General features: G+C 45.3%; 1 protein-coding gene across 1 annotated transcript in view; it reads right to left on the bottom strand.

Moving 5' to 3' along the window:
- The window catches only part of LOXL4 (lysyl oxidase like 4), a 214,332-nt gene that overhangs the window by 19,972 nt on the left and 166,489 nt on the right, over positions 1 to 27,871 (bottom strand). Inside the window, exons 6-10 of the mRNA XM_073552740.1 lie at positions 24,075 to 24,258; positions 22,240 to 22,394; positions 21,973 to 22,140; positions 19,182 to 19,344; positions 4,395 to 4,638 (exon numbers count right to left, since the gene is read on the bottom strand). Of these exons, the coding sequence (XP_073408841.1) occupies positions 4,395 to 4,638; positions 19,182 to 19,344; positions 21,973 to 22,140; positions 22,240 to 22,394; positions 24,075 to 24,258 (914 nt within the window). The remainder of the gene's footprint in view (positions 1 to 4,394; positions 4,639 to 19,181; positions 19,345 to 21,972; positions 22,141 to 22,239; positions 22,395 to 24,074; positions 24,259 to 27,871) is intronic.

Raw genomic sequence — 27,871 nt, 5'->3', positions numbered from 1 at the left:
AGAGAATGAGAATGAGACAGACTTCAGTAGCATTTAAATGGGTATTCCCATCTCCAAGATCCCATCTCAATATGTAGTAGGTGGAAATAATAATAATATTAGCAAATACCTCCAATTATAATTGTAGCATAGTTCTCCTGATTCTCTTTGTCCCTTACCTCCTATGCAGGGCATTGCAGTAGCATAGGTATCCACGGTTACGGCCACTAACAGCTAACTAACTGTTGTAACCGTGGATACCTAAGCTACCGCAATGCCCTGCATATGGGGTAAGCGACATAGAAAACGATAAGAACTATTTTACATTTCTAATTGAAGATATTGGCTAATATTATTATTATTACTCGTACACCTACTACATATTAGGATAGGATTTTGGAGATGGGAATACCCCTTTAAGTCTTAAAGGATTATTGTATCTTGGCAAATAAGGTAGAAACTGGTTGCTATGGATACGTTTTCTTTAACAAATACAAGACAAATTGGTTGCTATGGACTCATTTTCCCTGGAAACATATGAGAAAAACTGGTTGCTAAGGACATGCTTCTCCTGGCAAAATATGTGAAAAACTGGTTGCTATGGACTCAAAACAACCTCTGGAAACATATGAGAAAAACTGGTTGATAAAGACTCGTTTCCCCTCATAACATACGTAGGATAAAAACTAGTTGCTATGGACTCACTTCCTGTTGAAGCATATGTGACAAACTGGTTGCTAAGGACTCACTTCCTGTTGAAGCATATGCGCCAAGCTGGTTGCTATGGACTCACTTCCTGTTGAAGCATATGCGACAAACTGGTTGCTATGGACTCACTTCCTGTTGAAGCATATGCGCCAAACTGGTTGCTATGGACTCACTTCCTGTTGAAGCATATGCGCCAAACTGGTTGCTATGGACTCACTTCCTGTTGAAGCATATGCGACAAACTGGTTGCTATGGACTCACTTCCTGTTGAAGCATATGCGACAAACTGGTTGCTATGGACTTGCTTCTCCTGGCAAAATATGGGAAAAGCTGTATGCTATGAACTCACAACCCCTGGAAACATATGAAAAACTGGTTTGTATGGAGTAATTTTCCCTCTCAAATTATGAGACAAACTGGTTGCTATGGACTCCCTTTCCCTGGTAACATATGAGAAAAACTGGTTGCTAAGGACTCGTGTCCCTTCACAACATATTAGAAAAAGTGGTTGCTATGGGCTCACTTCACCTGGAAAGATATGAGAAGCGTGAGCGCTACGCCAGTCCTGATGAATCAGCAACGATGGGTATTATAGGGTCCTAAAAGGGTTCCTACAGATGTAGCAGCATGGAGCTCGTCCATTGGCACTATGTGTTAGCCATAGTTCACACTACATCTCAGATATGCGTTTAATGTCCAGTATATATGTCGGGAAAAGCTCCGTAATTTCCCATGCTACTTTCTTTTTGGCTTCTGTTGGGGTGCTGTACCTTTCCATTCTTAGGTAGCCACCTCAGAAAAAAGTTATACCATCCAGGTACATTTTATCTAATAATCGGGCAGTACAGATGAGTCCACCATTACCTTTTCTTGAATTTGGTTAAGGCCTCCACGGAATAGGTGATAACTAATAGATCTGTGGGAATCCAACCACTGGGGACCGCATCTGACCTGCCGCTCTATTTTGTAACATGGCTAAAAATGCCCCGACGGGGATAAAAAATCCACAATCTTCCATTTTTGAGTGAGTCCTAGCATTTGGACCGCCCCACGATGGTCATCACCTATCCTGCAGGAAGCCACTTTAAACGGGTTGTCTGGCCTTGGGGTTCAAGTCTTCAGTCTGACTCTATGTGACTGCGGACTTGTGAATCCTCAAACTGCGTGCTGTCAGGATTCTCCTGTACCGGTGTAGAGAGAGGGCGGTCATGTGACCGCAAGTATTCGATTTGCATGCATGCCGTCACATGCCTACTAGATGTGCACGGCCTTACTCACTACAATTGTATTGTTCGTGTCTAGTCGGAATGTGGCCTGGAATAAAATATTTGCAGTCACCTGACCGCCAGCTCCTGGCACTGGCACAGGAGAATCCTGGGAGTGAACAGCATCCGCTTTGAGGATTCACAAGTCTGCAGTCATGTAGAGTCACTTTAGGCTGAAAAACCTCTTTAATATAATATCGCAACATACTAGCTGGCTGCCATGCACATCACAATCATTAGGTGGCCGAATAGAGACACATGTAATATAAACATCTCCCGACAAAGTATCACAAAATCATATTTTTTTAAATAGCTGTTCATCTTACACCACACTTTTCAGGAGACGCTGATCTAACAATAAGGGTAGATCTGCACGCGACTACATGCCAATTGTACACAAACCCTTATCGCTGGGTTTACCTACTTCTCCTGCAGTCAAACCTACAATGAGTTAAATGACAAATCCAACTCTACTTCATTGTGTGAGTCACGTACTTTTGCTTCTTTAGTTTTTTTTGTTGTTTTTGTTATTTTGTTAAAGTCGAAAAAACAACAATAACAAAAAAACAGGCGCCATTATTTCATCTGTCACCGTCTCCAACGTCTGTTTGTTGATTTTTCAATGTGTCGAATTCAGAGCGGCGATGAAGGAGCGCAACAAAAAATATTTGTTCTTAAGAACGTCAGCCCACCATCTCGGGGTGTAATGTAGTGCTTTGTGCATTATGTCAGCTCCGGGTTTGGTATTCCTCTGAAGCTAATTGCTGGAGCAGGCAGCCGTGGGCTCGCGGCTCTGATGGAACACGCTGAGGGGAGCTTATATTAGCGATGAGCGCTTTTTTTCTGCTTATAGAAATCACTTTTCCCGGCGCTTCGACGCTGCCTGCTGCTCCCGACACGTTACTGCTGTGACAAAAGCCTCGTTAGAAAGAAACTTATCTGACATTATCACAACTTTCGTATTATTCTCTTCAGCGTGAGCTCCTTCCATGGCTGAAAATCCAATATAATCAAAGAGAAATATAATTGGACCTTTGTGCCGGTTTTGTAATTTTATCCCGGACGTTAAGACGAACGACGGGATGGAAGGGATCGGAAATGCAAAGTAATGTTTATGGAGAAAGCTGACAGATACCCTGAGGTATATACAGTTTGTCACTAATTTACATATTCATAACCTAAAACGTTTACCCCCAAATGATAAAAAAAAATAGCACTTAGATTAAGTCAGTCGCTCCATAAGGTGCCCACCATGCATTCGATTTGCCTACTTGTAATTGTGTCTTACAATCCCACTTGTCGATACTTGTAGGCGACCACTTTCACAGGTGCAAATATTCGAGAAGCTTAAGAACTTCAATCTTGAGATTCACAAGTCGCTGCGTGTTTTTTTTAGCCCCTGCCCCCCCCCAAAAAAATCACTTTTATTATCCCCCCATATGGTGCTGTTTGGTCCGATGGGTGTCGCTGGTCTTCCTTCATCGCCTCCTCTATCACTGCAATTGCTGTCCTCCTGCTTGTTTCATGTGGATGACATGTCCTACATCATCCCCAATCACGCTCCTGCGCAGGTGCACATATCTCTGCCCTGCCGAGGGCAGTGCACAGTACAGTGTATGTGCATGCGCAGGGAAAGGTCAAAGAGCACCATTGACCTGGAACTAAAGCCGTCGCATGCGCGCGACAGTACTGTGCTCTGCTTTCAGCAGGACACACCGACGTTTTCTCATCTTCTGAAATATGTAAACTTGCAAAGTGCAAAAATTTGTAAAAAAAATAAGCAAATTTGCTATTTACGCCTTATTAAAAAATCTTCTAAAAAAAAAAAAAGGTGGATTTTTAATTTCATGGTTTGACCTAGGTTATCAGCTTCTGCTGCACTCTTTCAGAAGTGGCTGGTTTCCAAGGCAAGGAGCACAGCGCTTGTAAGCTCTTTCTAATACAGCTTGCAAGTGCTGCTCTGAAGCTGGCTGGAATGATGGATCAGTGTCTCTGAACTTCTCATACTGTATGATACTTAGGGAAATGCTAAGTCCCATAGCAGAATCGTAGAGCACGCAGTTCAGATGAGCAGTGCAACCTTCCCAGTGGTCTGGACTGTCAATCATCAGGAGCGCAGCGCTTCTGCCGGGCAAGGAGGAAACTGGGAGGAAGGGGAGAGAGGCACTCCTGAAGATTGAATATTTAATTTTCTTGAATAGAGAGTGACTACAATAAGTGTTTCACCCTCTGGAGGACTCATGTGCTACACAGATAATCTCTCCTGGTGGTGCTATAGGGATTTGAAGACTTATTACCTGGTGGCCGAACATATTATTGATGGGAATCCCGAAAGCAGGACACCAAGTGATCATTGTATCGATGGGGGCTGACAGCTAGGTGGGGGGATGAGTTGTTAATTACTGGCAATCATCAGATATGTTAATTACATCGGTAGATTACCTGTGACACTCGTGCCATACCCATGTGTGTCTCCCGTTTCGAGGAGTGAAGTCCGCCCTTCCAATGTTGTGTATTTGTGAAGAGAAGCGTAAAAGTCTCCGGTGTCCGTAGGGCCAGGCCATGTCATCCGCTGATTTGGACAAGCACTCTTCCTCATGGGCGCACTCCAGCATGCTCAGAGGCCGGTCTTCGAGGTAGGACGACTCCTGCACCAAGTTTGCATTCAGGATCAGGTCGGGCGCATCTAACAGGACATTGCAGATGTTACTCTACATTTCGGGCGATAATGATATAGTGAAATATATCATTGCTGTCCGGATAAATAATTCACAAAGGAAATACAAATCGAACTCCTCCTTGTACCGCCGCCTTAAGAAGATAGTGGATAACAAGAAACCCAACAATTGGCTTGAACAAACTGGACAAATCTGGTGTTTAGCTATAGGGGATGCAGTATAGAATATGAGGGCTTTTGTTTTTTGCAGGACGAATTATAGTTTTTAATGCCACCATTCCGTTTACAATATAATGTACTGAAAAATGGGAAAAAAATTCCAATTATGACGCAATTTAACCATTTTTTAAAAATTTTGTCATGATACCAGTGCTGGGTGACCGGCACTGCTGGGGTTAATGTTCTGACCTCAGTGCAGACTCTCACCTGCACGCCTGGGACCTATTATGGTGACCTCTCATTGGTTCTGGGGAGGCTTCTTATAGCCTCAGGACGCTCCCATCCCCCGTCAGTTATACTTTCGCCCTTGGCATTGTGTGGTGACCCCTGAGTGTGTTAGTGCTGTGTTCTGGTTGCTTGATTCTCTGTATATGACTCGGTCTGTTCTCCGGATATTGGTTTGGATTCTGCTTGGTACCTTCTACGTCTGTTTGGTTTTGATCTCTGCTTGGCCCTGACTATCCATTCTGTCTCATCCCTGGTACTTTACTGATATCTTGTGTATGACCTTTGGCTTTGTCTGACCTTCCATCTGTTTATCCCTCCTGTACCTCGTTTGCCTGTACTGTGCATGACCCCTGCTTTGCCCGACTTTGAGTTTTCTACCATCTTTGAAAGCAGGACGCTAAGCCCCGCCCCCTTGCAGTCACATGACCGTAGGTCCTGTGCCGGCTTGCTAAACTTCAATATATTGTATAAAAAGGTGTGGGGTGCACCAAACAATCAATGGGTTCTATATATGAGGGTGCAAAAGCCTTGCATGGAGAGAACCATGAAATGTAAGAGAAAAAAGACCAAGCAAAGAATGGCCTGCACAACAATTAAATCTGATAACACATAATAACCGTAGAAAAATGCTTTATTGGAAAACACAACACACGTGTTAAAAACAATTAAAAAGGACAAAGGAAGTCCATGTAACACCCCTGCATATAATGGTCACATACAGCCATAATAGGTATAGAGCCCTTTTTGTATCATTAAGAGTACAGACAATGAAAAGCCATCACAATACACCATGTGTGCAGAGTTTTTTCTGAGAAAAAACCCTGAAAGCCATGTGTGCAGTTGTAGCTACATATACTCAATGAAAGTGACTTCCCCTGATGAAGCTGCTTTAAGCAAGCGATACGCGTGGGGTTGCTCCTCACACCCCAGCTCCATGTCTTCAGCCCTGTGTTAGCTTTATTTTGGATGCCTATGGGCATTATTCCCTTGGCTATCCACAGACTTCATGGGTGCCTGGCCATCCACCAGCACATCATCTGGCAATATTGAGCTGGCTTTAGGGTTTTTGCTCATTAGGTGGTTTAGTGAGTATGTAGCTACAACTTCTCTTACATTTTAACAGCCTTATTTGTTTGCAGGCTCCTGAATTGTGGTCCTGGAAAGTTTGTACATTGGGCTGGTATATAGGAATCAATTTGGAGACTACATATGTCTCAGAAAAAACTCTGCACACATGGTGTATTGTGATGGCTTTTCATTGTCTGTACTCTTAATGATACAAAAAGGCTCTATACCTATTATGGCTGCATGTGATTATTATATGCAGGGGTGTTACATGGACTTCCTTTGTCCTTTTTAATTGTTTTTAACACGTGTGTTGTGTTTTCCAATAAAGCATTTTTCTATGGTTATTATGTGTTGTCAGATTTAATTGGTGTGCAGGCCATTCTTTGCTTGGTCTTTTTTCTCTTACATTTCATGGCTTGCTAAACTTCTACATTCAGGTCCTGTGCATCTTTATTTTCCGGCTGTTCTTGTCCCCAGGGGTCCCTACGGTGCGGGTGAGTTCCTTGCTTAGCGGAGGCTGTACGCCGGCGCTGTCAGGACCCTGACATTATAACTGACCATTAAGTTTTTGGGGTTTTTTTTTATGCAAAGAGTTATGGATCCCATACAGTCTCTGGCTGACCAGATGAAAAGTCTGAGTCAGATGTTTCAGGGTTTATCCCTGGAGCAGCAAGCTCTGGCTCGTTCTCAGCAGCAGGTTTCTGAAACAGTGCGGGGAGCTCTAGCTGCTGGGTCTCTGGGGGCTGGGGCGAGTGATGTTATTTTGGTGTCCCCAGAACCACCTGTTAAACTGCCTGACTTTTTTTCTGGAAACAAAAAGGAGTTCAGGGTCTTCATGGAGGGGTGCAAACTTTTTTTTAGTTTGAGACCACGTTCCTCTGGGGACGAAAGTCAGAGGGTTGGGGTCATTATGTCTCTGTTAAGAGGGTCCCCACAAGCTTGGGCTTTCTCCCTTCCTCCCACTGCCCCTGAGAGAGTGTCTGTGAATGCATTCTTTGAGGCCCTCGGGCACATTTATGATGAGCCTGACCGAGTTCGATTGGCAGAGGACATGGTGATGAGCGTCTGTCAGGGGAAACACTCGGCTGAGTGGTTTTGTACTGAATTCCGCCGCTGGGCAGCAGAGGTCTCTTGGAACGATGCCGCACTCTGAGGACTCTTTCGCAGAGGCTTGTCTGAGCGGCTGCAGGCCTTGGCGGTACATCCCCCACCTGACTCTCTCGAGGATGCCATGACCCAGGCCGTCCGGATGGACCGCAAGCTGCGGGCCAGAGGGGTGATGCAGGTGGAAACTCCATTGTTCCCCAGTGGAAAAGAGACTGCCCCTGAGCTCATGGATGTAGGCGCCCTATCCCTGAAGGATACAGAGAGGAAACGCCAGAAGGACAAGCAGTTATGTTTTTACTGCGGTAAAACGGAACATTGGAAAAGGGAGTGTCCTTATTGCCCGTCTTCAACCCGGACGGCGGGAAACGACTAGGTCTGGGTAGTCAACGGGGAGACTACTCAGACCCTCTGGTACCCTTTTCCTCGTTTTCTAAAGTGTTACTGCATGTGGAACTGTTTGTGGACGGTAGTTCTTTTTCCTCTACGGCCTTCGTGGACTGCGGATCATCTATTAACCTCATTGACTCCCAATTGGTCACACACTGTAAGATAGGGACAGTTAGGCTCAAGGTTCCGATCAAGGTGATGGCCATTGACTCCTCTCCCCTCTCTAAGGAGGGAATTCTCTTTATGTCTGACTTGTTTTCGCTCAGAGTGGGCGCTACTCATGTGTAAAACCTAAGTTGTTTTGTTCTGGACAATCTACCAGCAGGATTGGTGTTGGGCATGCCCTGGTTACAACGCCATAACCCAGTTATTAACTGGAAAACGGGGGAGATTGTTCAATGGGGGTTTAAAGATTTTAAGTTATGTGATAAATCCGCACTGCTGGTTGAACCTGTTAAATCTGTGTCTGTATCATCTGTCGAGCTGGAAGGTATTTCGGAATGCCTGAAGGACTTCGAAGATGTATTCTCCGAAAGCGAGGCCGAGACATTACCGCCACATAGACCCTTTGACTGCGCTATTGAGCTGGTCCCGGGGGCTAAATTACCTAAAGCCCGTCTGTATAATTTGTCCGGTCCTGAGTAGAGTTGAGCGATACCGTCCGATACTTCAAAGTATCGTATCGGATGGTATCGGCCGATCTTTAAAAAAAGTATCGGTATCGCCGATTCCGATACCGGAAGTCCCATTCAAGTCTATGGGACTTCCGGTATTGGAATAAGAAAAACCCTTTCCTGCCCTTGTACAGCCTCTCTGGGGTCTGTACGGGCCTTTCGGGGGCTGTGCCGGCCTGCCAGGGGGTCTGTGCAGGCTCCGGTGGTCTGTGCCGGCCTGCCGGTGGTCTGTGCAGGCTCCGGGGGGCTGTGCCGGCCTGCCGGGGGGCTGTGCCGGCCTGCCGGTGGTCTGTGCAGGCTCCGGGGGTCTGTGCAGGCATCGTCCGATGGGACTACAAGTCCCATCGGGCGATGCCTGCTACCATGACAGTGATTGACACATTAGCCAATGATGGGACAGTAGTAGTCCCATCATCCGGCTAATGTGTTAAATGTAAAAAAAAAAAAAAAAAAAAAATTACATGCTACATACATACAACATGCATACTACATACATGCTACATTCATACTACATACTACATACATGCTACATTCAACATACATACTACATATATACTACATGCATGCTACATACATACTGCATGCTACATACATACCACATATATACTACATATATACTACATGCATGCTACATACATGCTACATGCTACATACATAACACATATATACTACATGCATGCTACATACATACTACATGCTACATACTACAAATATACTACATGCATGCTACATACTACATGCTACATACATACTACATATATACTACATGCATGCCACATACATACTGCATGCTACATGCATGCTACATACATACTACATACATACTACATGCTACATACATACTACATATATACTACATACATACTACATACATACTACATGCATGCTACATACATACCACATACATAACACATATATACTACATGCATGCTACATACATACTACATGCTACATACATACCATATACATACTACATGCATGCTACATACATACTACATGCATGCTACATACATACTACATGCTACATACATACTACATATATACTACATGCATGCTACATACATACTACATGCTACATACATACTACATATATACTACATGCATGCTACATACTACATGCTACATACATACTACATACATACTACATGCTACATACATACCACATATATACTACATACATACAATACATTCATACAATACATACATAGACATACAGTACATATAACATAGAGTAACATACTTACCAATACTTGTCACATTGTTCCCCGAAGCCATTGTCTTTTCCGGAATAAATATTAACATAACAAACCACAAAAATACTCACCCACGATCCGAAGCAGTCCACGAGTGTGTCCCACGACGATCTTGGGTAGAGAACTGCAGCATCAGCTGTTGCTGCCGTTCTCTACGGGCTGCAGGAATCCAATGACGGAAGGTAGGTATCCTTCCGCACTGTATTCCTCCGCCACTTAAAAAAAAAAAAGTCCCTAGTCTCACTTTATGCCATTGCTGTGTGGGAAATTCCCACGCAGCAATGGCATAAAGTGAGACTAGGGACTTTTTTTTTTTTAAGTGGCGGAGGAATACAGTGCGGAAGGATACCTACCTTCCGTCATTGGATTCCTGCAGCCCGTAGAGAACGGCAGCATCATCTGATGCTGCAGTTCTCTACCCAAGATCGTCGTGGGACACACTCGTGGACTGCTTCGGATCGTGGGTGAGTATTTTTGTGGTTTGTTATGTTAATATTTATCCCGGAAAAGACAATGGCTTTGGGGAACAATGTGACAAGTATTGGTAAGTATGTTACTCTATGTTATATGTACTGTATGTCTATGTATGTATTGTATGAATGTATTGTATGTATGTAGCATATATGTGGTATGTATGTAGCATGTAGTATGTATGTAGTATGTATGTAGCATGCATGTAGCATGTAGTATGTATGTAGCATGCATGTAGTATATATGTAGTATGTATGTAGCATGCATGTAGTATATATGTAGCATGTATGTAGTATGTATGTGGTATGTATGTAGCATGTAGTATGTATGTAGCATGCATGTAGTATATATGTAGTATGTATGTAGCATGTAGTATGTATGTAGTATGTATGTGGTATGTATGTAGCATGTAGTATGTATGTAGCATGCATGTAGTATATATGTAGTATGTATGTAGCATGTAGTATGTATGTAGTATGTATGTGGTATGTATGTAGCATGTAGTATGTATGTAGCATGCATGTAGTATATATGTAGTATGTATGTAGCATGTAGTATGTATGTAGTATGTATGTAGTATGTATGTGGTATGTATGTAGCATGTAGTATGTATGTAGCATGCATGTAGTATATATGTAGTATGTAGTATGTATGTAGTATGTATGTGGTATGTATGTAGCATGTAGCATGTATGTAGCATGCATGTAGTATGTATGTAGCATGCATGTAGTATGTATGTAGCATGCATGTAGTATGTATGTAGTATGTATGTAGTATGTATGTAGCATGCAGTATGTATGTAGCATGTATGTAGTATGTATGTAGTATATATGTAGTATGTATGTAGCATGTAGTATGTATGTAGCATGCATGTAGTATATATGTAGTATGTATGTAGCATGCATGTAGTATGTATGTAGTATGCAGTATGTATGTAGCATGTATGTAGTATGTATGTAGCATGCATGTAGTATGTATGTAGCATGCATGTAGTATGTATGTAGCATGTATGTAGTATGTATGTAGTATGTATGTAGCATGTAGTATGTATGTAGCATGCATGTAGTATGTATGTAGTATTTTTTTTTTTTTTTTAACATTTAACACATTAGCCGGATGATGGGACTACTACTGTCCCATCATTGGCTAATGTGTCAATCACTGTCATGGTAGCAGGCATCGCCCGATGGGACTTGTAGTCCCATCGGACGATGCTTGCACAGACCCCCGGACATCAGCACAGCCCCCCGGCAGGCCGGCACAGCCCCCCGGCAGGCCGGTACAGACCCCCACAGGGTGCACAGACCACCGGCAGGCCGGCACAGCCTCCCGGCAGGCCGGTACAGACCCCGGGCAGTCCACACAGCCCCCCGGCAGGCCGGCACAGCCCCCCGGCAGGCCGGCAGAGACCCCCGGAAGGCCCGAAATGACGGCGCATCATGATGCGCACACACCGCGCATCATGATGACGTCAGGCCGTCAATCAACTGAACTTCCGATTCCGATGCCGAATTCCGATATTGAAAAAATATCGGAAGTCGGTATCGGAATTCCGATACAGCAAGTATCGGCCGATACCCGATACTTGCGGTATCGGAATGCTCAACACTAGTCCTGAGCGCTTGGCTATGAAGGAGTACATTGCTGAAAGTCTGCGCAAAGGACACATACATCCTTCAGTCTCACCTGTGGCGGCAGGTTTCTTTTTAGTAAAGAAAAAAGATGGCGGGTTACGTCCCTGTCTCGATTTTCGGGAGCTTAATCAGATTAGATTATGGTACGGAATACGTACCCCCTTCCGTTGATTCCCGATTTGTGTAACCAACTATCAGGGGCAAAGTGGTTTTCTAAACTGGATCTTCGAGGGGGGCATATAATTTGATAAGGGTCCGAGAGGGGGATGAATGGAAAACCGCGTTCCTCACGACCGAGGGACTGTTTGAAAATTTAGTCATGCCGTTTGGTCTTACCAACGCCCCTGCCATATTTCAGAATTTCATCAACGTGGTATTCTCGGATCTCATTGGTCATTTTGTCGTTATCTACTTAGATGATATTTTGATATACTCCTCCGACAAGCATTCTCATTTGGAACATGTACGAACTGTTCTCCAAAAACTGAGAGAAAATCATCTGTATGCCAAATTGGAGAAATGTGTATTCTGTGTGCAAGAATTGTCTTTTTTGGGATTAATTGTATCCGGTGAAGGTTTTCGCATGGACCCCAAGAAGGTGCAGGCCATTGCGGATTGGGTGCAACCCCGAGATCTTAAGGGTCTTCAGCGCTTCTTGGGGTTCGCCAATTATTACCACAAATTTATCCGGGGGTTTTCGCAAGTGGTCAAACCTCTCACGGATCTAACATGCAAAGGTGCGGATGTGAGAAATTGGTCCTCACTCGCAAAAGAGGCCTTTGCGACACTAAAAAAATGTTTTATGTCTGCTCCTGTCTTGGTACAGCCAGATCCTTCCAAACCATTTGTGGTGGAGGTGGATGCCTCCGAGGTGGGGGTGGGGGCAGTGTTATCCCAAGGGTCTGCCACTCTAACCAACCTCAGGCCATGTGCTTTCTTTTCCAGGAAGTTCTCTGCTGCTGAAAGAAATTATGATGTAGGCAATAGAGAGCTTCTTGCGGTCAAGTTGGCGTTTGAGGAATGGAGGCACTTTTTGGAGGGGGCCAGTCACCCGGTTACTGTGATCACTGATCACAAAAATTTGTCATACATTGAGTCTGCTAAAAGATTAACGCCCAGACAGGCCCATTGGTCACTTTTTTTTTCTCGTTTCCAGTTTACTATTACATTCCGTCCAGGGTCAAAGAATGTCAAGGCTGACACCTTATCTCGTAGTTTTCACCCTGTGTCTGCCCCTGAGCCACCGTCCTCCATCCTGCACCCTGGGGTGGTGTTAGCAGGGATCTCGTCTGAATTGGAACAGGAAATTCAGGGGGCCCAGTCGCTGGCTCCTGCGGCCAAGCCAGGGGGCAAGTTGTTTGTCCCAGAGCAACTTCGCCTTAAACTCTTGCAAGAGTTCCACGAATCCAAGTTGTGTGCTCACCCTTGTATATCAGCCACGCGACTGGCGGTGGCTAGGATCTTCTGGTGGCCTACCCTTGGTTCTGATATAAAGAAATTTATTTGTGGTTGTGGGGTCTGCGCTCGTTCTAAAAGCTCCCATAGCCGGCCGGCGGGGGAGCTGATGCCCTTGGAAGTTCCCGAAAGACCGTGGATCCATCTGTCCATGGATTTTATTACCAATCTTCCCTCTTCCAGGGGTAATACGGTGGTATGGGTAGTGGTGGACAGATTTTCAAAGCAGGCTCATTTTGTACCCCTGTCCGCATTACCTTCTGCTGAGACCTTATCCAGATTGTTTGTGCAGCATGTGGTCCGCTTGCATGGGGTACCCCTGAATGTGGTGTCTGATCGTGGTGTGCAGTTTGTGGCTAAGTTTTGGCGTGCTTTCTGCAAAAAATTAGGGATATCTCTGTCCTTTTCGTCTGCATACCATCCTGTGAGTAATGGTCAGACGGAACGCACTAATCAGTCTCTGGAACAGATCCTCAGATGTCTGACTTCTGCTAGACAGAATGACTGGTGTGATATACTGCCGTTGGCTGAATTTGCCTTCAATAGTCGGGTGAGTCAATCCACTGGTATGTCCCCTTTCTTGATCAACTATGGGTTCAGTCCTCATTTTGGTGAGTTTTCTCATCTGGATACGGGGTGCCCCGGGTCTGAGGACTCTGTTCAGCGGTTAAAAGATACATGGGCAGAAGAACAGCGGCGTATATCTAGGTCCCAAGGCAGGTATACGTTTTTCGCGGACAGGAAATGAACACCTGGTCCCATGTTTCAGGTTGGAGAGAAAGTTTGGCTCTCCACGCGAAACATTAAGTTAAAGATTCCGTCAGCCAAGTTGGGCCCCAAATTCATTGGCCCGTACAAGATTGTGGAAAAAATCAATCCAGTAGCGTACAGGCTGTGCCTTCCACCCTCTTTCAAGATCCCTAACGTCTTCCATAGATCTCTACTGAAACCGTTTGAAGCAGTCCGGGGAGAATCCGAGTCCGCTGCTCCTCCGGTTTCGGTTGAGGGACATGTGGAATATGAGATTGGTCACATCGTAGATTCTAGGTTGGTACGGCGGTCAGTACAGTACCTAGTTCATTGGAAGGGGTATGGGCCGGAGGACAGGTCCTGGGTGCCGGCCCGGTTGATGCATGCAGATCGTCTGGTTCGGGCTTTCCATGCTAGATACCCGGGCAAGCCTGGGGGTCCAGAGGCCCCCCGTTGAGGGGGGTACTGTCATGATACCAGTGCTGGGTGACCGGCACTGCTGGGGTTAATGTTCTGACCTCAGTGCAGACTCTCACCTGCACACCTGGGACCTATTATGGTGGCCTCTCATTGGTTCTGGGGAGGCTTCTTATAGCCTCAGGAAGCTCCCATCCCCCGTCAGTTATACTTTCACCCTTGGCATTGTGTGGTGACCCCTGAGTGTGTTAGTGCTGTGTTCTGGTTGCTTGATTCTCTGTGTATGACTTGGTCTGTTCTCTGGACATTGCTTTGGATTCTGCTTGGTACCTTCCACGTCTGCACGTCTGTTTGGTTTTGATCTCTGCTTGGTCCTGACTATCCGTTCTGTCTCATCCCTGGTACTTTACTGATATCTTGTGTATGACCTTAGGCTTTGTCTGACCTTCCGTCTGTTTATCCCTCCTGTACCTCGCTTGCCTGTACTGTGCATGACCCCCGCTTTGCCCGACTTTGAGTTTTCTACCTTCTTTGAAAGCAGGACGCTAAGCCCCACCCCCTTGCAGTCACATGACCGTTCACATGACCGTAGGTCCTGTGCCGGCTTGCTAAACTTCTACATTCAGGTCCTGTGCATCTTTATTTTCCGGCTGTTCTTGTCCCCAGGGGTCCCTACGGTGCAGGTGAGTCCCTGCTTAGCGGAGGCTGTACGCCTGCACTGTCAGGACCCTTGCAAATTTATTTTCTTTTATTGATTGTTGATTTTTCGGATCAGTTTGATTACGGTGATACCAAACTTATTTATATATATATATATATATATATATATATATATTTTAGTGGTTAAAACCTTTCCGAACTTTGTTACCTAAAGTTTGGTATTGCCATTTTCAGGGACCTGTAACTTTTTCTTTTCTCCATTGATTTTGGTATGTGTCCTGGCTGCAATACCTTCATCACCCATCTCTCCTGAACCCCAATCAATCACCCCTGTATCTGTTTCCTATCAATGCTTTATCTGTCCTTTTAGATCTGACCTTTTTTTTTTTCTGAGTTCTAATTAATTGTCTCCTGTGTCTGGCCGGTCTCCCTACTGCTCTCCCCTCCTGATCACACCTGGCTTGTTTGATGTGCAATTGACTTCTTATAAATTCAGACTCAGAGGTCTGGCTGTCATTCCAAGGATGTCTTCTAAGGATAATATCTGAAATAATGCCTGAAATGAGCCTGAAGTGACCAGAAGGTACGTCTAACCGCTGCGTTTAAATGTACTAAATTTCTTTTGCCTTCTAAATTACTCTCACCATGCTGACATACGCTCTAACAGTTTTGGCTCCTTTAACCCTCACTCTCCTTTACTATCCGCAAACCCCAGCACCCGCTAACCAAATAATAATCTTTCCTTCCCTCTTGTCTCCCCACCTGACCTCTGCTGACCTGATCCTCAACCTCAGAGCTCTCCTAATAAAATACAAAACAAGCCACCCACTCTCCTTCTCCCACATGCTCTCCCTCTCTCTGCTTCTCCTCACTGCTGGCGACATATCTCCCAACCCTGGACCCCCACAGCTCATACTTCCCATTACTACCCCCTTCTATCGTTCCCAATTCAACACAAACACCAAAAATCTTTCCCACCTCAAATCCGTGCCCCTGACAACCACCACCCTGCTCCCATTCTCTGGATTACTCTGGAATGCTCGCTCCGTCTGCAATAAATGCCATGTGATTCACGACCTCTTTACCTCTCGTAACTTTTCCTTCCTTGGCCTCACCGAAACATGGCTGACACCCTCCGACACCGCCTTCACTGCTGTGCTATGTTACGGCGGCCTCCACTTCACCCACACTCCTCACCCTGGCAACAGACATGGCGGAGGAGTGGGCCTTCTCCTTTCTTCCAACTGCACCTTCAACCCAATCCCACCTCTTCCCTCCCTAATCCTCCCCTCTTTTAAAGTCCACTCTGTCCACATCTACTCCCCCTCCAACCTCCAAGTGGCCGTCATATACCAACCTCCAGGCCCGACCACTGCCATCATTGACCAATTCGCTACCTGGCTCCTTCACTTTCTCTCTGCTGACATTCCCACCATCATCATGGGTGACTTCAACATCCCCATCGACACCCACCAGTCGGCAGCCTCCAAACCCCTGTCCCTTACTTCATCCTTTGGACTTACTCAGTGATCCTCCTCAGCTACCCACGCAGACGGACATACACTAGACCTGGTCTTCACCTGCCTCTGCTCTCTTTCTAACTTCACCACCTCCCCTCTATCTGACCACCATCTACTCACTTTCTCATCCCTGTCCTCCTCACCTGTCACCCATGTCCAGCAGCATGCACACCCCCACATAAAGCTTGCACATCTAGACACTCACACATTCTCTGACTCTATTCTACCACTGTCCTCCACAGCTTCACTCCACGACACTGACACTGCCACTACTACTGTCATGCATAACAGAGTGCGACGAATCAATAGACATCCCTGGCACAATGACACCACTAAAAAGCCTCGGCAAGCATCAAGAATTGCAGAACGGCGCTGGAAGAAAACGCATTCACAAGACGACTTCACTGCACTCAAACAAGCAACACTTGCATTCAAATCAGCTCTCACCTCTGCTAAACAGGCCTTCTTTACATCCCTTGTTTGTTCCTTATCCCACAACCCCAAACAGTTGTTCAATACTTTTAACTCCCTCCTCCACCCACCACTGCCCCCTCGGACTTCCCTAATCTCTGCCGAGGACTTTGCTGCACACTTCAAAAACAAGCTAGACCAAACACGGCAAGTCTTTATTGCTCAACCACCACAACCCCTTTGTATACCAGACCAATGCCCAAACCCCATAACCTCCTTATCTAACATCACTGAAGGGGAACTTGCTCATCTTCTCTCCAAATCACACCTCACCACTTCTGCACTTGACCCTATCCCATCCCACCTCCTCCCCAATATCACCACCACTCTTATCCCATCCCTAACCCACCTCTTCAACCTATCACTAACTTCTGGTACCTTCCCTTCTGCTTTCAAACATGCCACAATCACGCCTATCCTTAAAAAGCCAACCCTCGATCCAACAGCCACGTCCAGCTATCGCCCAATATCGCTGCTCCCATTCAATTCTAAACTACTTGAGCTGCACGTCCACACTGAACTTTCCTCCCACCTCTCATCTAACTTGCTCTTTGACAATCTGCAATCTGGCTTCCACACCCATTCCACTGAGACAGCCCTGACCAAAATTACCAACGACCTATTTACAGCCAAAGCAAACGGACAATACTCTATACTCCTGCTTCTAGACCTGTCCTCTGCTTTCAACACAGTTGACCACTGCCTCCTACTACAGATCCTCTCCTCCTTTGGCATCAAAGACCTCGCCCTATCCTGGATCTCTTCATACCTTTTCAACCGCATATTCCTCCCAAGACCCCCTTCTCTCCTCCACACTTATTCGCTCCTCACCCAACCGCATCCAGAACTTTTCCCGAATAGCCCCCATCCTATGGAATTCCCTACCCCAACACGTCCGGCTATCAACCACACTCGGATCCTTCAGACGGAACCTGAAAACCCACCTCTTCAGGAAAGCCTACAGCCTGCAATGATCCCGCTACCTCCTCACCACTACTGGAGCTACCGCCTCACCATCACTGGAGCTGCTGCAACCCCCCAACCTACTGTCTCCTTCCCCACCATCCTGTAGCATGTAAGCCCGAAAGGGCAGGGTCCTCTCTCCCCTCCATATCAGTCTGTGATTGTTAGTTTGTTTACTGTAAGTGATATCTGTAATTTGTATGTAACCCCTTCTCATGTACAGCACCATGGAACCAATGGAGCTTTATAAATAAATAATAAAAAAAATTTTGCAGTGAGAGAGCTTGTTTGCTATCATTTTTATTAGCATCATTTTAGGATACATATTATATTTTGATCACTTTTGATTTAATTTTTGGCGAAAAGACACCAATAAAATTGGCAAATCTGCATTTTGATTTTTTATTCTTTACATAGTTTACTGCATGGGTTGATTCATTTTATATTTTGATAGACTGGACTGTTATGTTTTTTATTATTTTTAATTAGGAAAAAAAATAAGTGATTTTGTTTTAAATATTTTTTTTATATTTTTATTATATTTTATATATTTTATTTTTTAGTCTTCCTAAGAGTCTTGAACCTGCAATTGTTTGATCACTTGTATTATATACTACAATAATCCGATATTGCAGTATATCGGAATATTACTGATCTCCTATGAAGCTTCATAAGGGCACCAAGATAGCGAAGGCAGACCCCCGGCTCCCATGGCATCCCACAGTCTCCTCAGATAGCGGCATTTTCATGATTGTTAAAAAGCAACGTTTTGAGCTTGCTACCTGCAGAGTATGGATTAATAGGCTGAAGAATCAAAGAGGAATTGATGGGATTTAAAGGGAAAGTCCTCACTTTTGCCCTAAATGTCTGATAGCTGTTGATCCCACACCAAAGGTCCAAAACAATTTTCCATAGAAGTGAATGGAGAGAATCGTACATGTATTGCCACATTCCCGGAGCCTTGCTTTCGTTGTTCGGCGGATATGCCATAAAATTCTAAAATAAGAACACCCCTTTAAACAATCTGCCTATTATAGACTCCCCTCTTTGTAATGACCGGGCAGGGTCTGGGACAACCCTAGATGGATCATAGGCAGATGCAGGCATCTCAAAGGCTGCAATTTGTGTGTTATTTCAGAAATCTGGAGCCAAGAGACTTGGGCTCTGTGCCCGCGGTGCCAGGTGCTACCAATGTCTCAGCTACTGCCGTCAATACGGAGGAAATTCTGAGACCACCACATCACAGCGTTTACTAAAATTACTCATCCAACTTACGCTCAGTGCAGGTAACTCCGGCGGATCGGCGCCCCCCTCCTCGCGGACAATGTACCACACTATGGTGGCGGCACTGCTGAATAAACATCTCTGTGCCAGAGCAGCGCACACCGCTCATCACAACGTCCTCGGCACCAGGAGTTCCTTGCCAGTACCAGGTCTCCTAGAGTGATCATAGGGAAACACAATGTCATAATCAGACTCCATATCCTTCTGCTCAGTATGAGCTTGTTATGTCTGTACAAAATATAATCCCACCTTATGTTCTCAGTGCCATGTAAGTTACTGTTTAATTGCTTCCCCCTTTCAATTACAATCATTTTTATATATGATACATATACTACAATGTATATATCGTTTGTTGGATGTGAGGCTACAAATTATGCCACTTTCTTTTCCTTCCTTCCTTCTACTTCCTTTTCCTTTCTTCCATATTTTATTTTCCTTCCTTCCTTTCTTCCTTTATTTTCCTTCACATTCCTTCCTTTCTTTTTTCCTTAATTCTCCTTCCTTTCATCCTTTCTACATTTCCTTCCTTTCTTCTTCCCTCATTTTCCTCCTTTTCTTCATTTTCCTTCAATTCTTTCTTCCTTCACTTTCCTTCTTTTCTTCCTTTTCCTTCCTTACTTGCTTTTCCTTTCTTCCTTCATTTCCTGTTAGGAACGGCGTAACGCACTAAATAAAAATAATAATAAAGTGCGTTCGCCGCTCGGGGTCCACCGTGCAGTAGGTGATATAACCGCTGCTAAGTGGTGGCAGGAGCAATATGGCGGCAATGCGCACAGGGTTAAACATCACCAAGATGTGCAGGGCTATCTCTGTTAAGTCACAGAGATGCCACATAAACACAAATACAAAGACTGACTGTTGAGGTCACAGTACTCAGTATAAATACACACACCGTATCAGGTCACAGGAGTAGCCCAAGACGGCGGCACTATGCCCGTCTAGACCTACCGTTTGTGCGGCGTCGCAGCTGCGGACGCTAAGGAGAGCTGCTACTGCAGCGTGGCGTGGACAATGCCGCTAAACAACAAAGCTATGACGCAAGCGCAATGTCGGGCGCTAGCAACTGTGGATGTTGCCGCAGAGGAGCGCTGGCGCTGATTCTAACTCAGTCCCTGACAACATGCGTAATATCAGAGGGAAGGGATTTTATCGCATGGCGCGCATTTTAGATCAGCCGGGACCTTCTGCAAGCCTCCAGATCTCTGAGATGGACCAATGAGATCTGGAGCAGGACCTGAGCACATGACTCCCGATCTCCAATGGGAGATCGTCTCATGAGCATGCTCAGTAGGAGGGCAGAAGGACAGCCTCAGGAGAGATTTTCTGCAAGGCAATCTCCTCTGCAATCTCCTCTGCAGTAGATAAACAGCAGGAGGCTGCAGAATGTGAGGGTCTGGATCCCTGCAGAGTAAACGCAGAAATCCGACGCCTAACATTTCCCTTCCTTCCTTCCTTCCTTCATTTTCCTTCCTCTATTTTCCTTTCTTCCTTCATTTTCCTGCCTTTTCCTTCTTTCCTTCCTTTATTTTTCTTTCTTCCTTCCTTTTCCTTCCTGCCTTTCTTTTCGTTCCTGCCTGACCTGTTTCTTCTGAGATCCATCTGCTCCCTCCTGTCACACATGATCGATGGGACTGGAGTAAGGCTATGTGCACACGGTGCGGATCCTCCCGCGGATTTTTCCGCGCGGATTTTACTAAATCCGCAGGTCAAATGAGCTGCATTTTTCCTACGGATTTCTTCCTTTTTTTTGCGGTTTTACTGCCGTTTTTGTGCGGTTTTCCACTGCGGTTTTCCACCTGCGGATTTGTAGAATGGAGCAGGTGGAAAACTGCAGCAAAACCGCACAAAAGAAGTCACATGCTTCCTTTTTTTTTCCGCGCAAAAACCGTGCGGAAAAATCTGCAGCATGTGCGCAGCGTTTTTTTTTTTTCATAGGCTATAATGGTACTGTACATCCCCTGCAGTTCTGCTGCAGATCCGCAGTAGAAACCGCACCATGTGCACAGACCCTTAGAAGAGATTTCTCATCTGTATAAACACTGTGTATACAGTGATCAGGAAGGCAGCGATGGTAATAAACTCTCTCTGTCTTCTCCTTGGGGAGTCCGGCTGTCTCTAGCACTCGGCTCTTGGTTGCATGCAGCTGTCAGATCTCCATCTATAATTATAGCTGCATTGTCTGGATGGTTTGTACACCCTTGTTTCCATCTGATACAGATCCCAGCTAAGAGCATCATATCTTTTGTAAAATATCACAATAAGATTGTGTAATACTCCCAAGTCAAGTGACAGTGTTCCTTAAAGGGACAGACATTGACTTGTAGAATAGCTACCTACAATAGGTGGCACTACAGAGACAACTTTATTGCTCTTAGAGTAAAGCTAATTTTTCATATTTTTTTCCCAGTGATTATTCTCTGGTCTATAATTCTCCCATCTTGGTGGTTTCCACCTTGACCTGTAAGGTCTCTCACCCAGCCTATCAGTATCCTGATCTGCACTGATGAGCGGCAATAATCAAGAAGCCGCTGTCTGCAGATGGAGGTCTTTAGATTTTGGAGAAGACTCTGGTTTAGTTTCACAGATCTATGTCATTAGGTAAGACTTGTTAAAGGGTCAGACATTGACTTATCGGGTGGTGACCTCCATTGGTTGGCACTGGACGGCCAGCTTTCTTCGACCTTGAGGAGACCTAATTTGTATGGTGTTTCGTAAAAGGATGATAATATTTTCTACTTTCACACATCATGATTATCAAACATACTATAGATCGGTTCCTTACTTGTATGGCATGATTGGCAAATCCCAGTCCTAGCTGCCGACACACGACCATGGCTTCATTAATTCCCCAAAGTTCTCCACATACGGCTCCCCATTTCTTTACACCTCTAACAACCATCTGGACCTCCACTTTACCTTCGTCTGTTGACCTTCCGCCTACCAGGCGTATCTGAAATTGTAATATTAGGAACTTATTACATCTCAACACTGGATATTACATACATTACTGTATTCAGTCTGCAAGTGACGCACGGTGACCGACACTAACCTGGTCGCTATACCCCATCTGAGCAACATTACACCTCACAGCCGCATCCTCTTCATGTTGGCAGCCGGCTATACTTGCCTCCTTGAATTTGCATTCAGTAATGGACTTTTCTTGACCCGTGCAGAGCACCTCATTCATGTGTATGGGACCTAATCCTAAAAATGCAGGGACATACAAACAAGAAGATCAGAAGAAGCAGAGGCTACAAAAACACAAATCCCATCCTCCTACAGTAATATTGCATGTAATGTAAAAGGAGCTTAGAAAACTACTATATCACTGCATCACGCATTTCTACCACTAGGCGGACTATTATACATGTTTCTACCTAACAGCACACCATGTGGCCAGAAATGGTATTACATACTCAATACCATATTGTCCAGTGCAACTCTTTGCCAGATTTTGGCCTGTTATTATCTCTGTACGCGTCCTACATGATTGCTCCCTTGCCCTCCAGACCTTAACTGAGCCTCTGGTGTTTCCAGACTGCTTGCACTTCTCAGCATTTCTGCAATTCTAACTTACATACAGAAAGTAGATGGCAACACATCGACACCCTGCGATCAAGTCTTGGGTGCACTAATGGGCACGTGGAATGATCTGCCCCTCTGCTAGCATGTGTTAAATGCTGCTATCAGGTATTGATAGCAGGAATTAACAGATTAACAGCCACGGGTGGAGCACTGCTCCACCTGTGGCTGTTAAAAAGCACATGATGGCTGATTAAAACAATCATCATGTGCGGGGAAAGATGCGGGCTCAGTGCCGGAGACCGCACCAAAGGCAGGAACACAACATATGACATAAATATACATCATATGTCGTGAATCGGTTAATGTATTTAGTTAGAAAAGAAACTTTGAGATTCTGCAAAAAAAGATGCAATTTGCCAATTGTGCACACAATTTTTTCAGTTTTCCTATGGGGACAAAATGCACCAAAAAATTAACAGTCTTTAAATGAATTTTCATGAAATCACATCCACTTAAACTGTCAAACTCTGCAAAAAAAAATGCAGCCGGAAAAACTGCAGCATTTATGCTATGTGGGAACAAGGGAACAAAGTGCTACTGGGGCCTATTAATTTTCTTTGATTTGATATCGCTGAACGCTGCGATCTTGGGGGAATCTGATGAGAAAAGTCTGTACTGCTAGGAAGGATATAAGGCAAAGGCATTAGACGTGGCAGCAATAGAAGGGTCGCCCCCATTGCTGCGCGCCTTGTCAGTACAGCCTTATAGGGCTGCCCAGCAAAATGAGTTTTATTGCAGCCACGTCTACGACAAAAATAAAAACGATACGTTCTATTGAATAATTTGCTTCTATTTCTAATTCACCCCCGGCACAAATAAATTGCAGGCCTTTCTTGTAACACAGGGATAACGAGGAAAAATGGCAGCTACAAAACAGATAATAAACACTCTGTGAAGATAAAAGCCGCGCGCATGGAAAACATTTCCAAGTAGAAAGAAAAATTAATGGTTGAAATGTGATTTGATTAAAAGCCACTTTCTCTAGGAAACTGCGACGAAGAAGTAAGTCTTATTGTGGATAGTTTTTTTTATAGTTTTTTTTTTTTAATAAATATTTGCATAGAGCCATTTAGCAATCGTGGATATTTCTGCTTCTCACATCCGCTGCCAAGTCTAATACTTTACTGCTCACTGTATAATTACTGGCCCGCTGTAATGCGCGCGATGTTAGTGTTGTAATTATATTATCATAAAAGTTATACTACTCATTCATTACCGCGGAACAGGCCGGGTTAATAAAGTTTCACAGGCAGTGTGTTAATAAGAAATATTACAAGCATTGTGATATTATATTCTTACCTTGTCCCAATTGGGCTCCTAAAACGGCCTCTTTAGCGGATCCATAACCGAGCTCGCGACACACCACGCTCGCCGACAGGAGATTCCATTTATCGTCACATATGGTTCCCCATTTCCCATTTTTTAACACCTCTACCCTGCCCTCGCCGGCATGGGGCCCGGATCTCAACCGAACAAGGGGCTCCTACAGACAAACAGATCAAAATGTGTGAGGACGTGAATATTTAAAGTGGATCTGTATGAGGACAGCACAGGCTGCAGGAGAAACTCTGAGCTTTGAGATGTATTTATGTATTTCATGTAGCTTGTATCTGTCACTAGAATTACAGAACAAGCCTGTGAGTCCTCCACCCACTCATATAGAAAGCCTGTGAGTCCTGCTTCCTCCTCCCACTCATATAGAAAGCCTGTGAGTCCTGCTTCCTCCTCCCACTCATATAAAAAGCCTGTGAGTCCTGCTTCCTCCTCCCACTCATATAAAAAGTCTGTGAGTCCTGCTTGCTCCGCCCTCTCACATAGAAAGCCTGTGAGTCCTGCTTCCTCCTCCCACTCAGAGCAAGCCTGTGAGTCCTGCTTCCCCCATCCACTCATATAGAAAGGCTGTGAGTCCTGCTTCCCCCACCCACTCACATAGAAAGCCTGTGAGTCCTGCTTCCACCTCCCACTCAAAGAGAAAGCCTGTGAGTTCTGCTTCCTCCTCCCACTCATAGAGAAAGCCTGTGAGTTCTGCTTCCTCCTCCCACTCAGAGAGCAAGCCTGTGAGACCTGCTTCATCCGACCACTCATATAGAAAGCCTGTAAGTTCTGCTTCCTCTGACCACTCATATAGAAAGCCTGTGAGTCCTTCTTCCTCCACATACTTATAGAAAAAGGCCTTCTTCTTCAACCCTGCTTTCTATATGAGTGGGTGGGAAAAGCAGGATTTACATGCTTTCTATATGAGTGGATGGACGGATGTACAGACTTTTCCTATGAGTGGGCGGGGGAAGCAGGGCTCACAGGCTTTCTATATGAATGGTTGGGAGAAGCAGGACTCACAGACTTTCTATATGAGCGTGGAAGAAGCAGGACTCACAGGTTTTCTATATGAGTGATCAGGGAAAGCAGGACTCACAGGCTTTCTATGTGAGTGGGCAGGGGAAGCAGGACTCACAGGCTCTCTATATGAGTGGGCAGGGGAAGCAGGGCTCACAGGCTTTCTATATGAGTGGGCAGGGAAAGCAGGACTCACATGCTTTCTATATGAGTGGGCAGGGGAAGCAGGACTCACAGGCTTTCTATATGAGTGGGCAGGGGAAGCAGGGCTCACAGGCTTTCTATATGAGTGGGCAGGGGAAGCAGGACTCACATGCTTTCTATATGAGTGGGCAGGGGAAGCAGGACTCACAGGATTTCTATATGAGTGGGCAGGGGAAGCAGGACTCACAGGCTTTCTATATGAGTGAGTGGAAGAAGCAGGACTCACAGGTTTTCTATATGAGTGATCAGGGAAAGCAGGCCTCATAGGCTTTCTATATGAGTGGGCAGGGGAAGCAGGACACACAGGCTTTCTATATGAGTAGGCAGGGGAAGCAGGACTCACAGGCTTTCTATATGAGTGGGTGGGGGAAGCAGGTATCATAGGGTTTATATATGAGTGGGCAGGGGTAGCGGGACTCATAGGCTTTCTATATGAGTGGGTGGGGAAGCAGGACTCACTGGCTTTCTATGAGTGGGCGGGGAAGCAGGACTCACAGACTCTCTATGAGTGGATGGACAAAGCAGAATTCACAGGCTTTCTATATGAGTGGGTGGGGGAAGCAGGACTCACAGGCTTTCTATATGAGTAGGTGGGGGAAGCAGGACTCACAGGCTTTCTATATGAGTGGGCGGGGAAGCAGGACTCACAGGTTTTCCTTATGAATCTTGACAGTATTTTCCCAGAAAATAGTGAAAGGACAGAAGAGTATAAATCCTCTAGCTCAGCATCTTGCCCTCTATACTGCTCTCAGACATGAAAAAAAACGCAGTCACTTTGACATAGAAATACAGAAATGCTGCAGGAGCTGAAATTGCGATAGGTTGTAACTACCAAAGGCTTTGTACCTGTGTGTTAGGCCTCATTCACACGTCTGTATTTAACCCCTTCATGACCTATGACGAATATTTATGTTTTATATCGTGTCTCTGCCTGTTAACTAGTTAAATTCTGCTGTCAGTCTTTGACAGTGGCATTTAACACAAGCCGACAGGGGCGTACGTTAATCTACCTGCACATGGGATCAACCGTGACATGATCGCGGGGCGCCGATGAGTTGTCAGGATAGCAGTGGGTCTGCTGATGACCCCCGTGCCTGCGGCTGGGGACTGTCTCTGGATGTAGCAGTGCTGATGTTTTCACCATCAGTGTGTCATCAGTGCAATCCGATTATCGGAGGCTAATTGTGCAGTTTTTTTTCCTCTGTGGACACCACCAGTACTTGTCTGAGATATATGACTGAGCCGTGATCATGACACTGATGGTGAAAACAGACACACGGATGACACACTGATGGTAAAAACAGACACACGGATGACACACTGATGGTGAAAACAGACACACGGATGACACACTGATGGTGAAAACAGACACACGGATGACACACTGATGGTAAAAACAGACACACGGATGACACACTGATGGTGAAAACAGACACACGGATGACACACTGATGGTGAAAACAGACACACGGATGACACACTGATGGTGAAAACAGACACACGGATGACACACTGATGGTGAAAACAGACACACGGATGACACACTGATGGTGAAAACAGACACACGGATGACACACTGATGGTGAAAACAGACACACGGATGACACACTGATGGTAAAAACAGACACAGGGATGACACACTGATGGTGAAAACAGACACACGGATGACACAGTGATGGTAAAAACAGACACACGGATGACACACTGATGGTGAAAACGGACACACGGATGACACAGTGATGGTGAAAACGGACACACGGATGACACAGTGATGGTGAAAACGGACACACGGATGACACAATGATGGTAAAAACAGACACAGGGATGACACAGTGATGGTGAAAACAGACACAGGGATGACACACTGATAGTGAAAACGGACACACGGATGACACACTGATGGTGAAAACGGACACACGGATGACACAGTGATGGTGAAAACGGACACACGGATGACACAGTGATGGTGAAAACGGACACACGGATGACACAATGATGGTAAAAACAGACACAGGGATGACACACTGATGGTGAAAACAGACACAGGGATGACACAATGATGGTAAAAACAGACACAGGGATGACACACTGATAGTGAAAACGGACACACGGATGACACAGTGATGGTAAAAACAGACACACGGATGACACACTGATGGTGAAAACGGACACACGGATGACACAGTGATGGTGAAAACGGACACACGGATGACACAGTGATGGTGAAAACGGACACACGGATGACACAGTGATGGTGAAAACGGACACACGGATGACACAGTGATGGTGAAAACAGACACACGGATGACACACTGATGGTGAAAACAGACACACGGATGACACACTGATGGTGAAAACAGACACACGGATGACACACTGATGGTAAAAACAGACACAGGGATGACACACTGATGGTGAAAACAGACACACGGATGACACAGTGATGGTAAAAACAGACACACGGATGACACACTGATGGTGAAAACGGACACACGGATGACACAGTGATGGTGAAAACGGACACACGGATGACACAGTGATGGTGAAAACGGACACAC

This window comes from Dendrobates tinctorius, unplaced genomic scaffold, assembly GCF_039654945.1.
Source record: "Dendrobates tinctorius isolate UK_male_01 unplaced genomic scaffold, ASM3965494v1 ptg000196l, whole genome shotgun sequence".
Classification (NCBI taxonomy): Eukaryota; Metazoa; Chordata; class Amphibia; order Anura; family Dendrobatidae; genus Dendrobates; species Dendrobates tinctorius.
The sequence above is the reverse complement of the archived record's forward strand: the minus strand, read 5'-3'. Positions and strand labels throughout refer to the sequence as shown.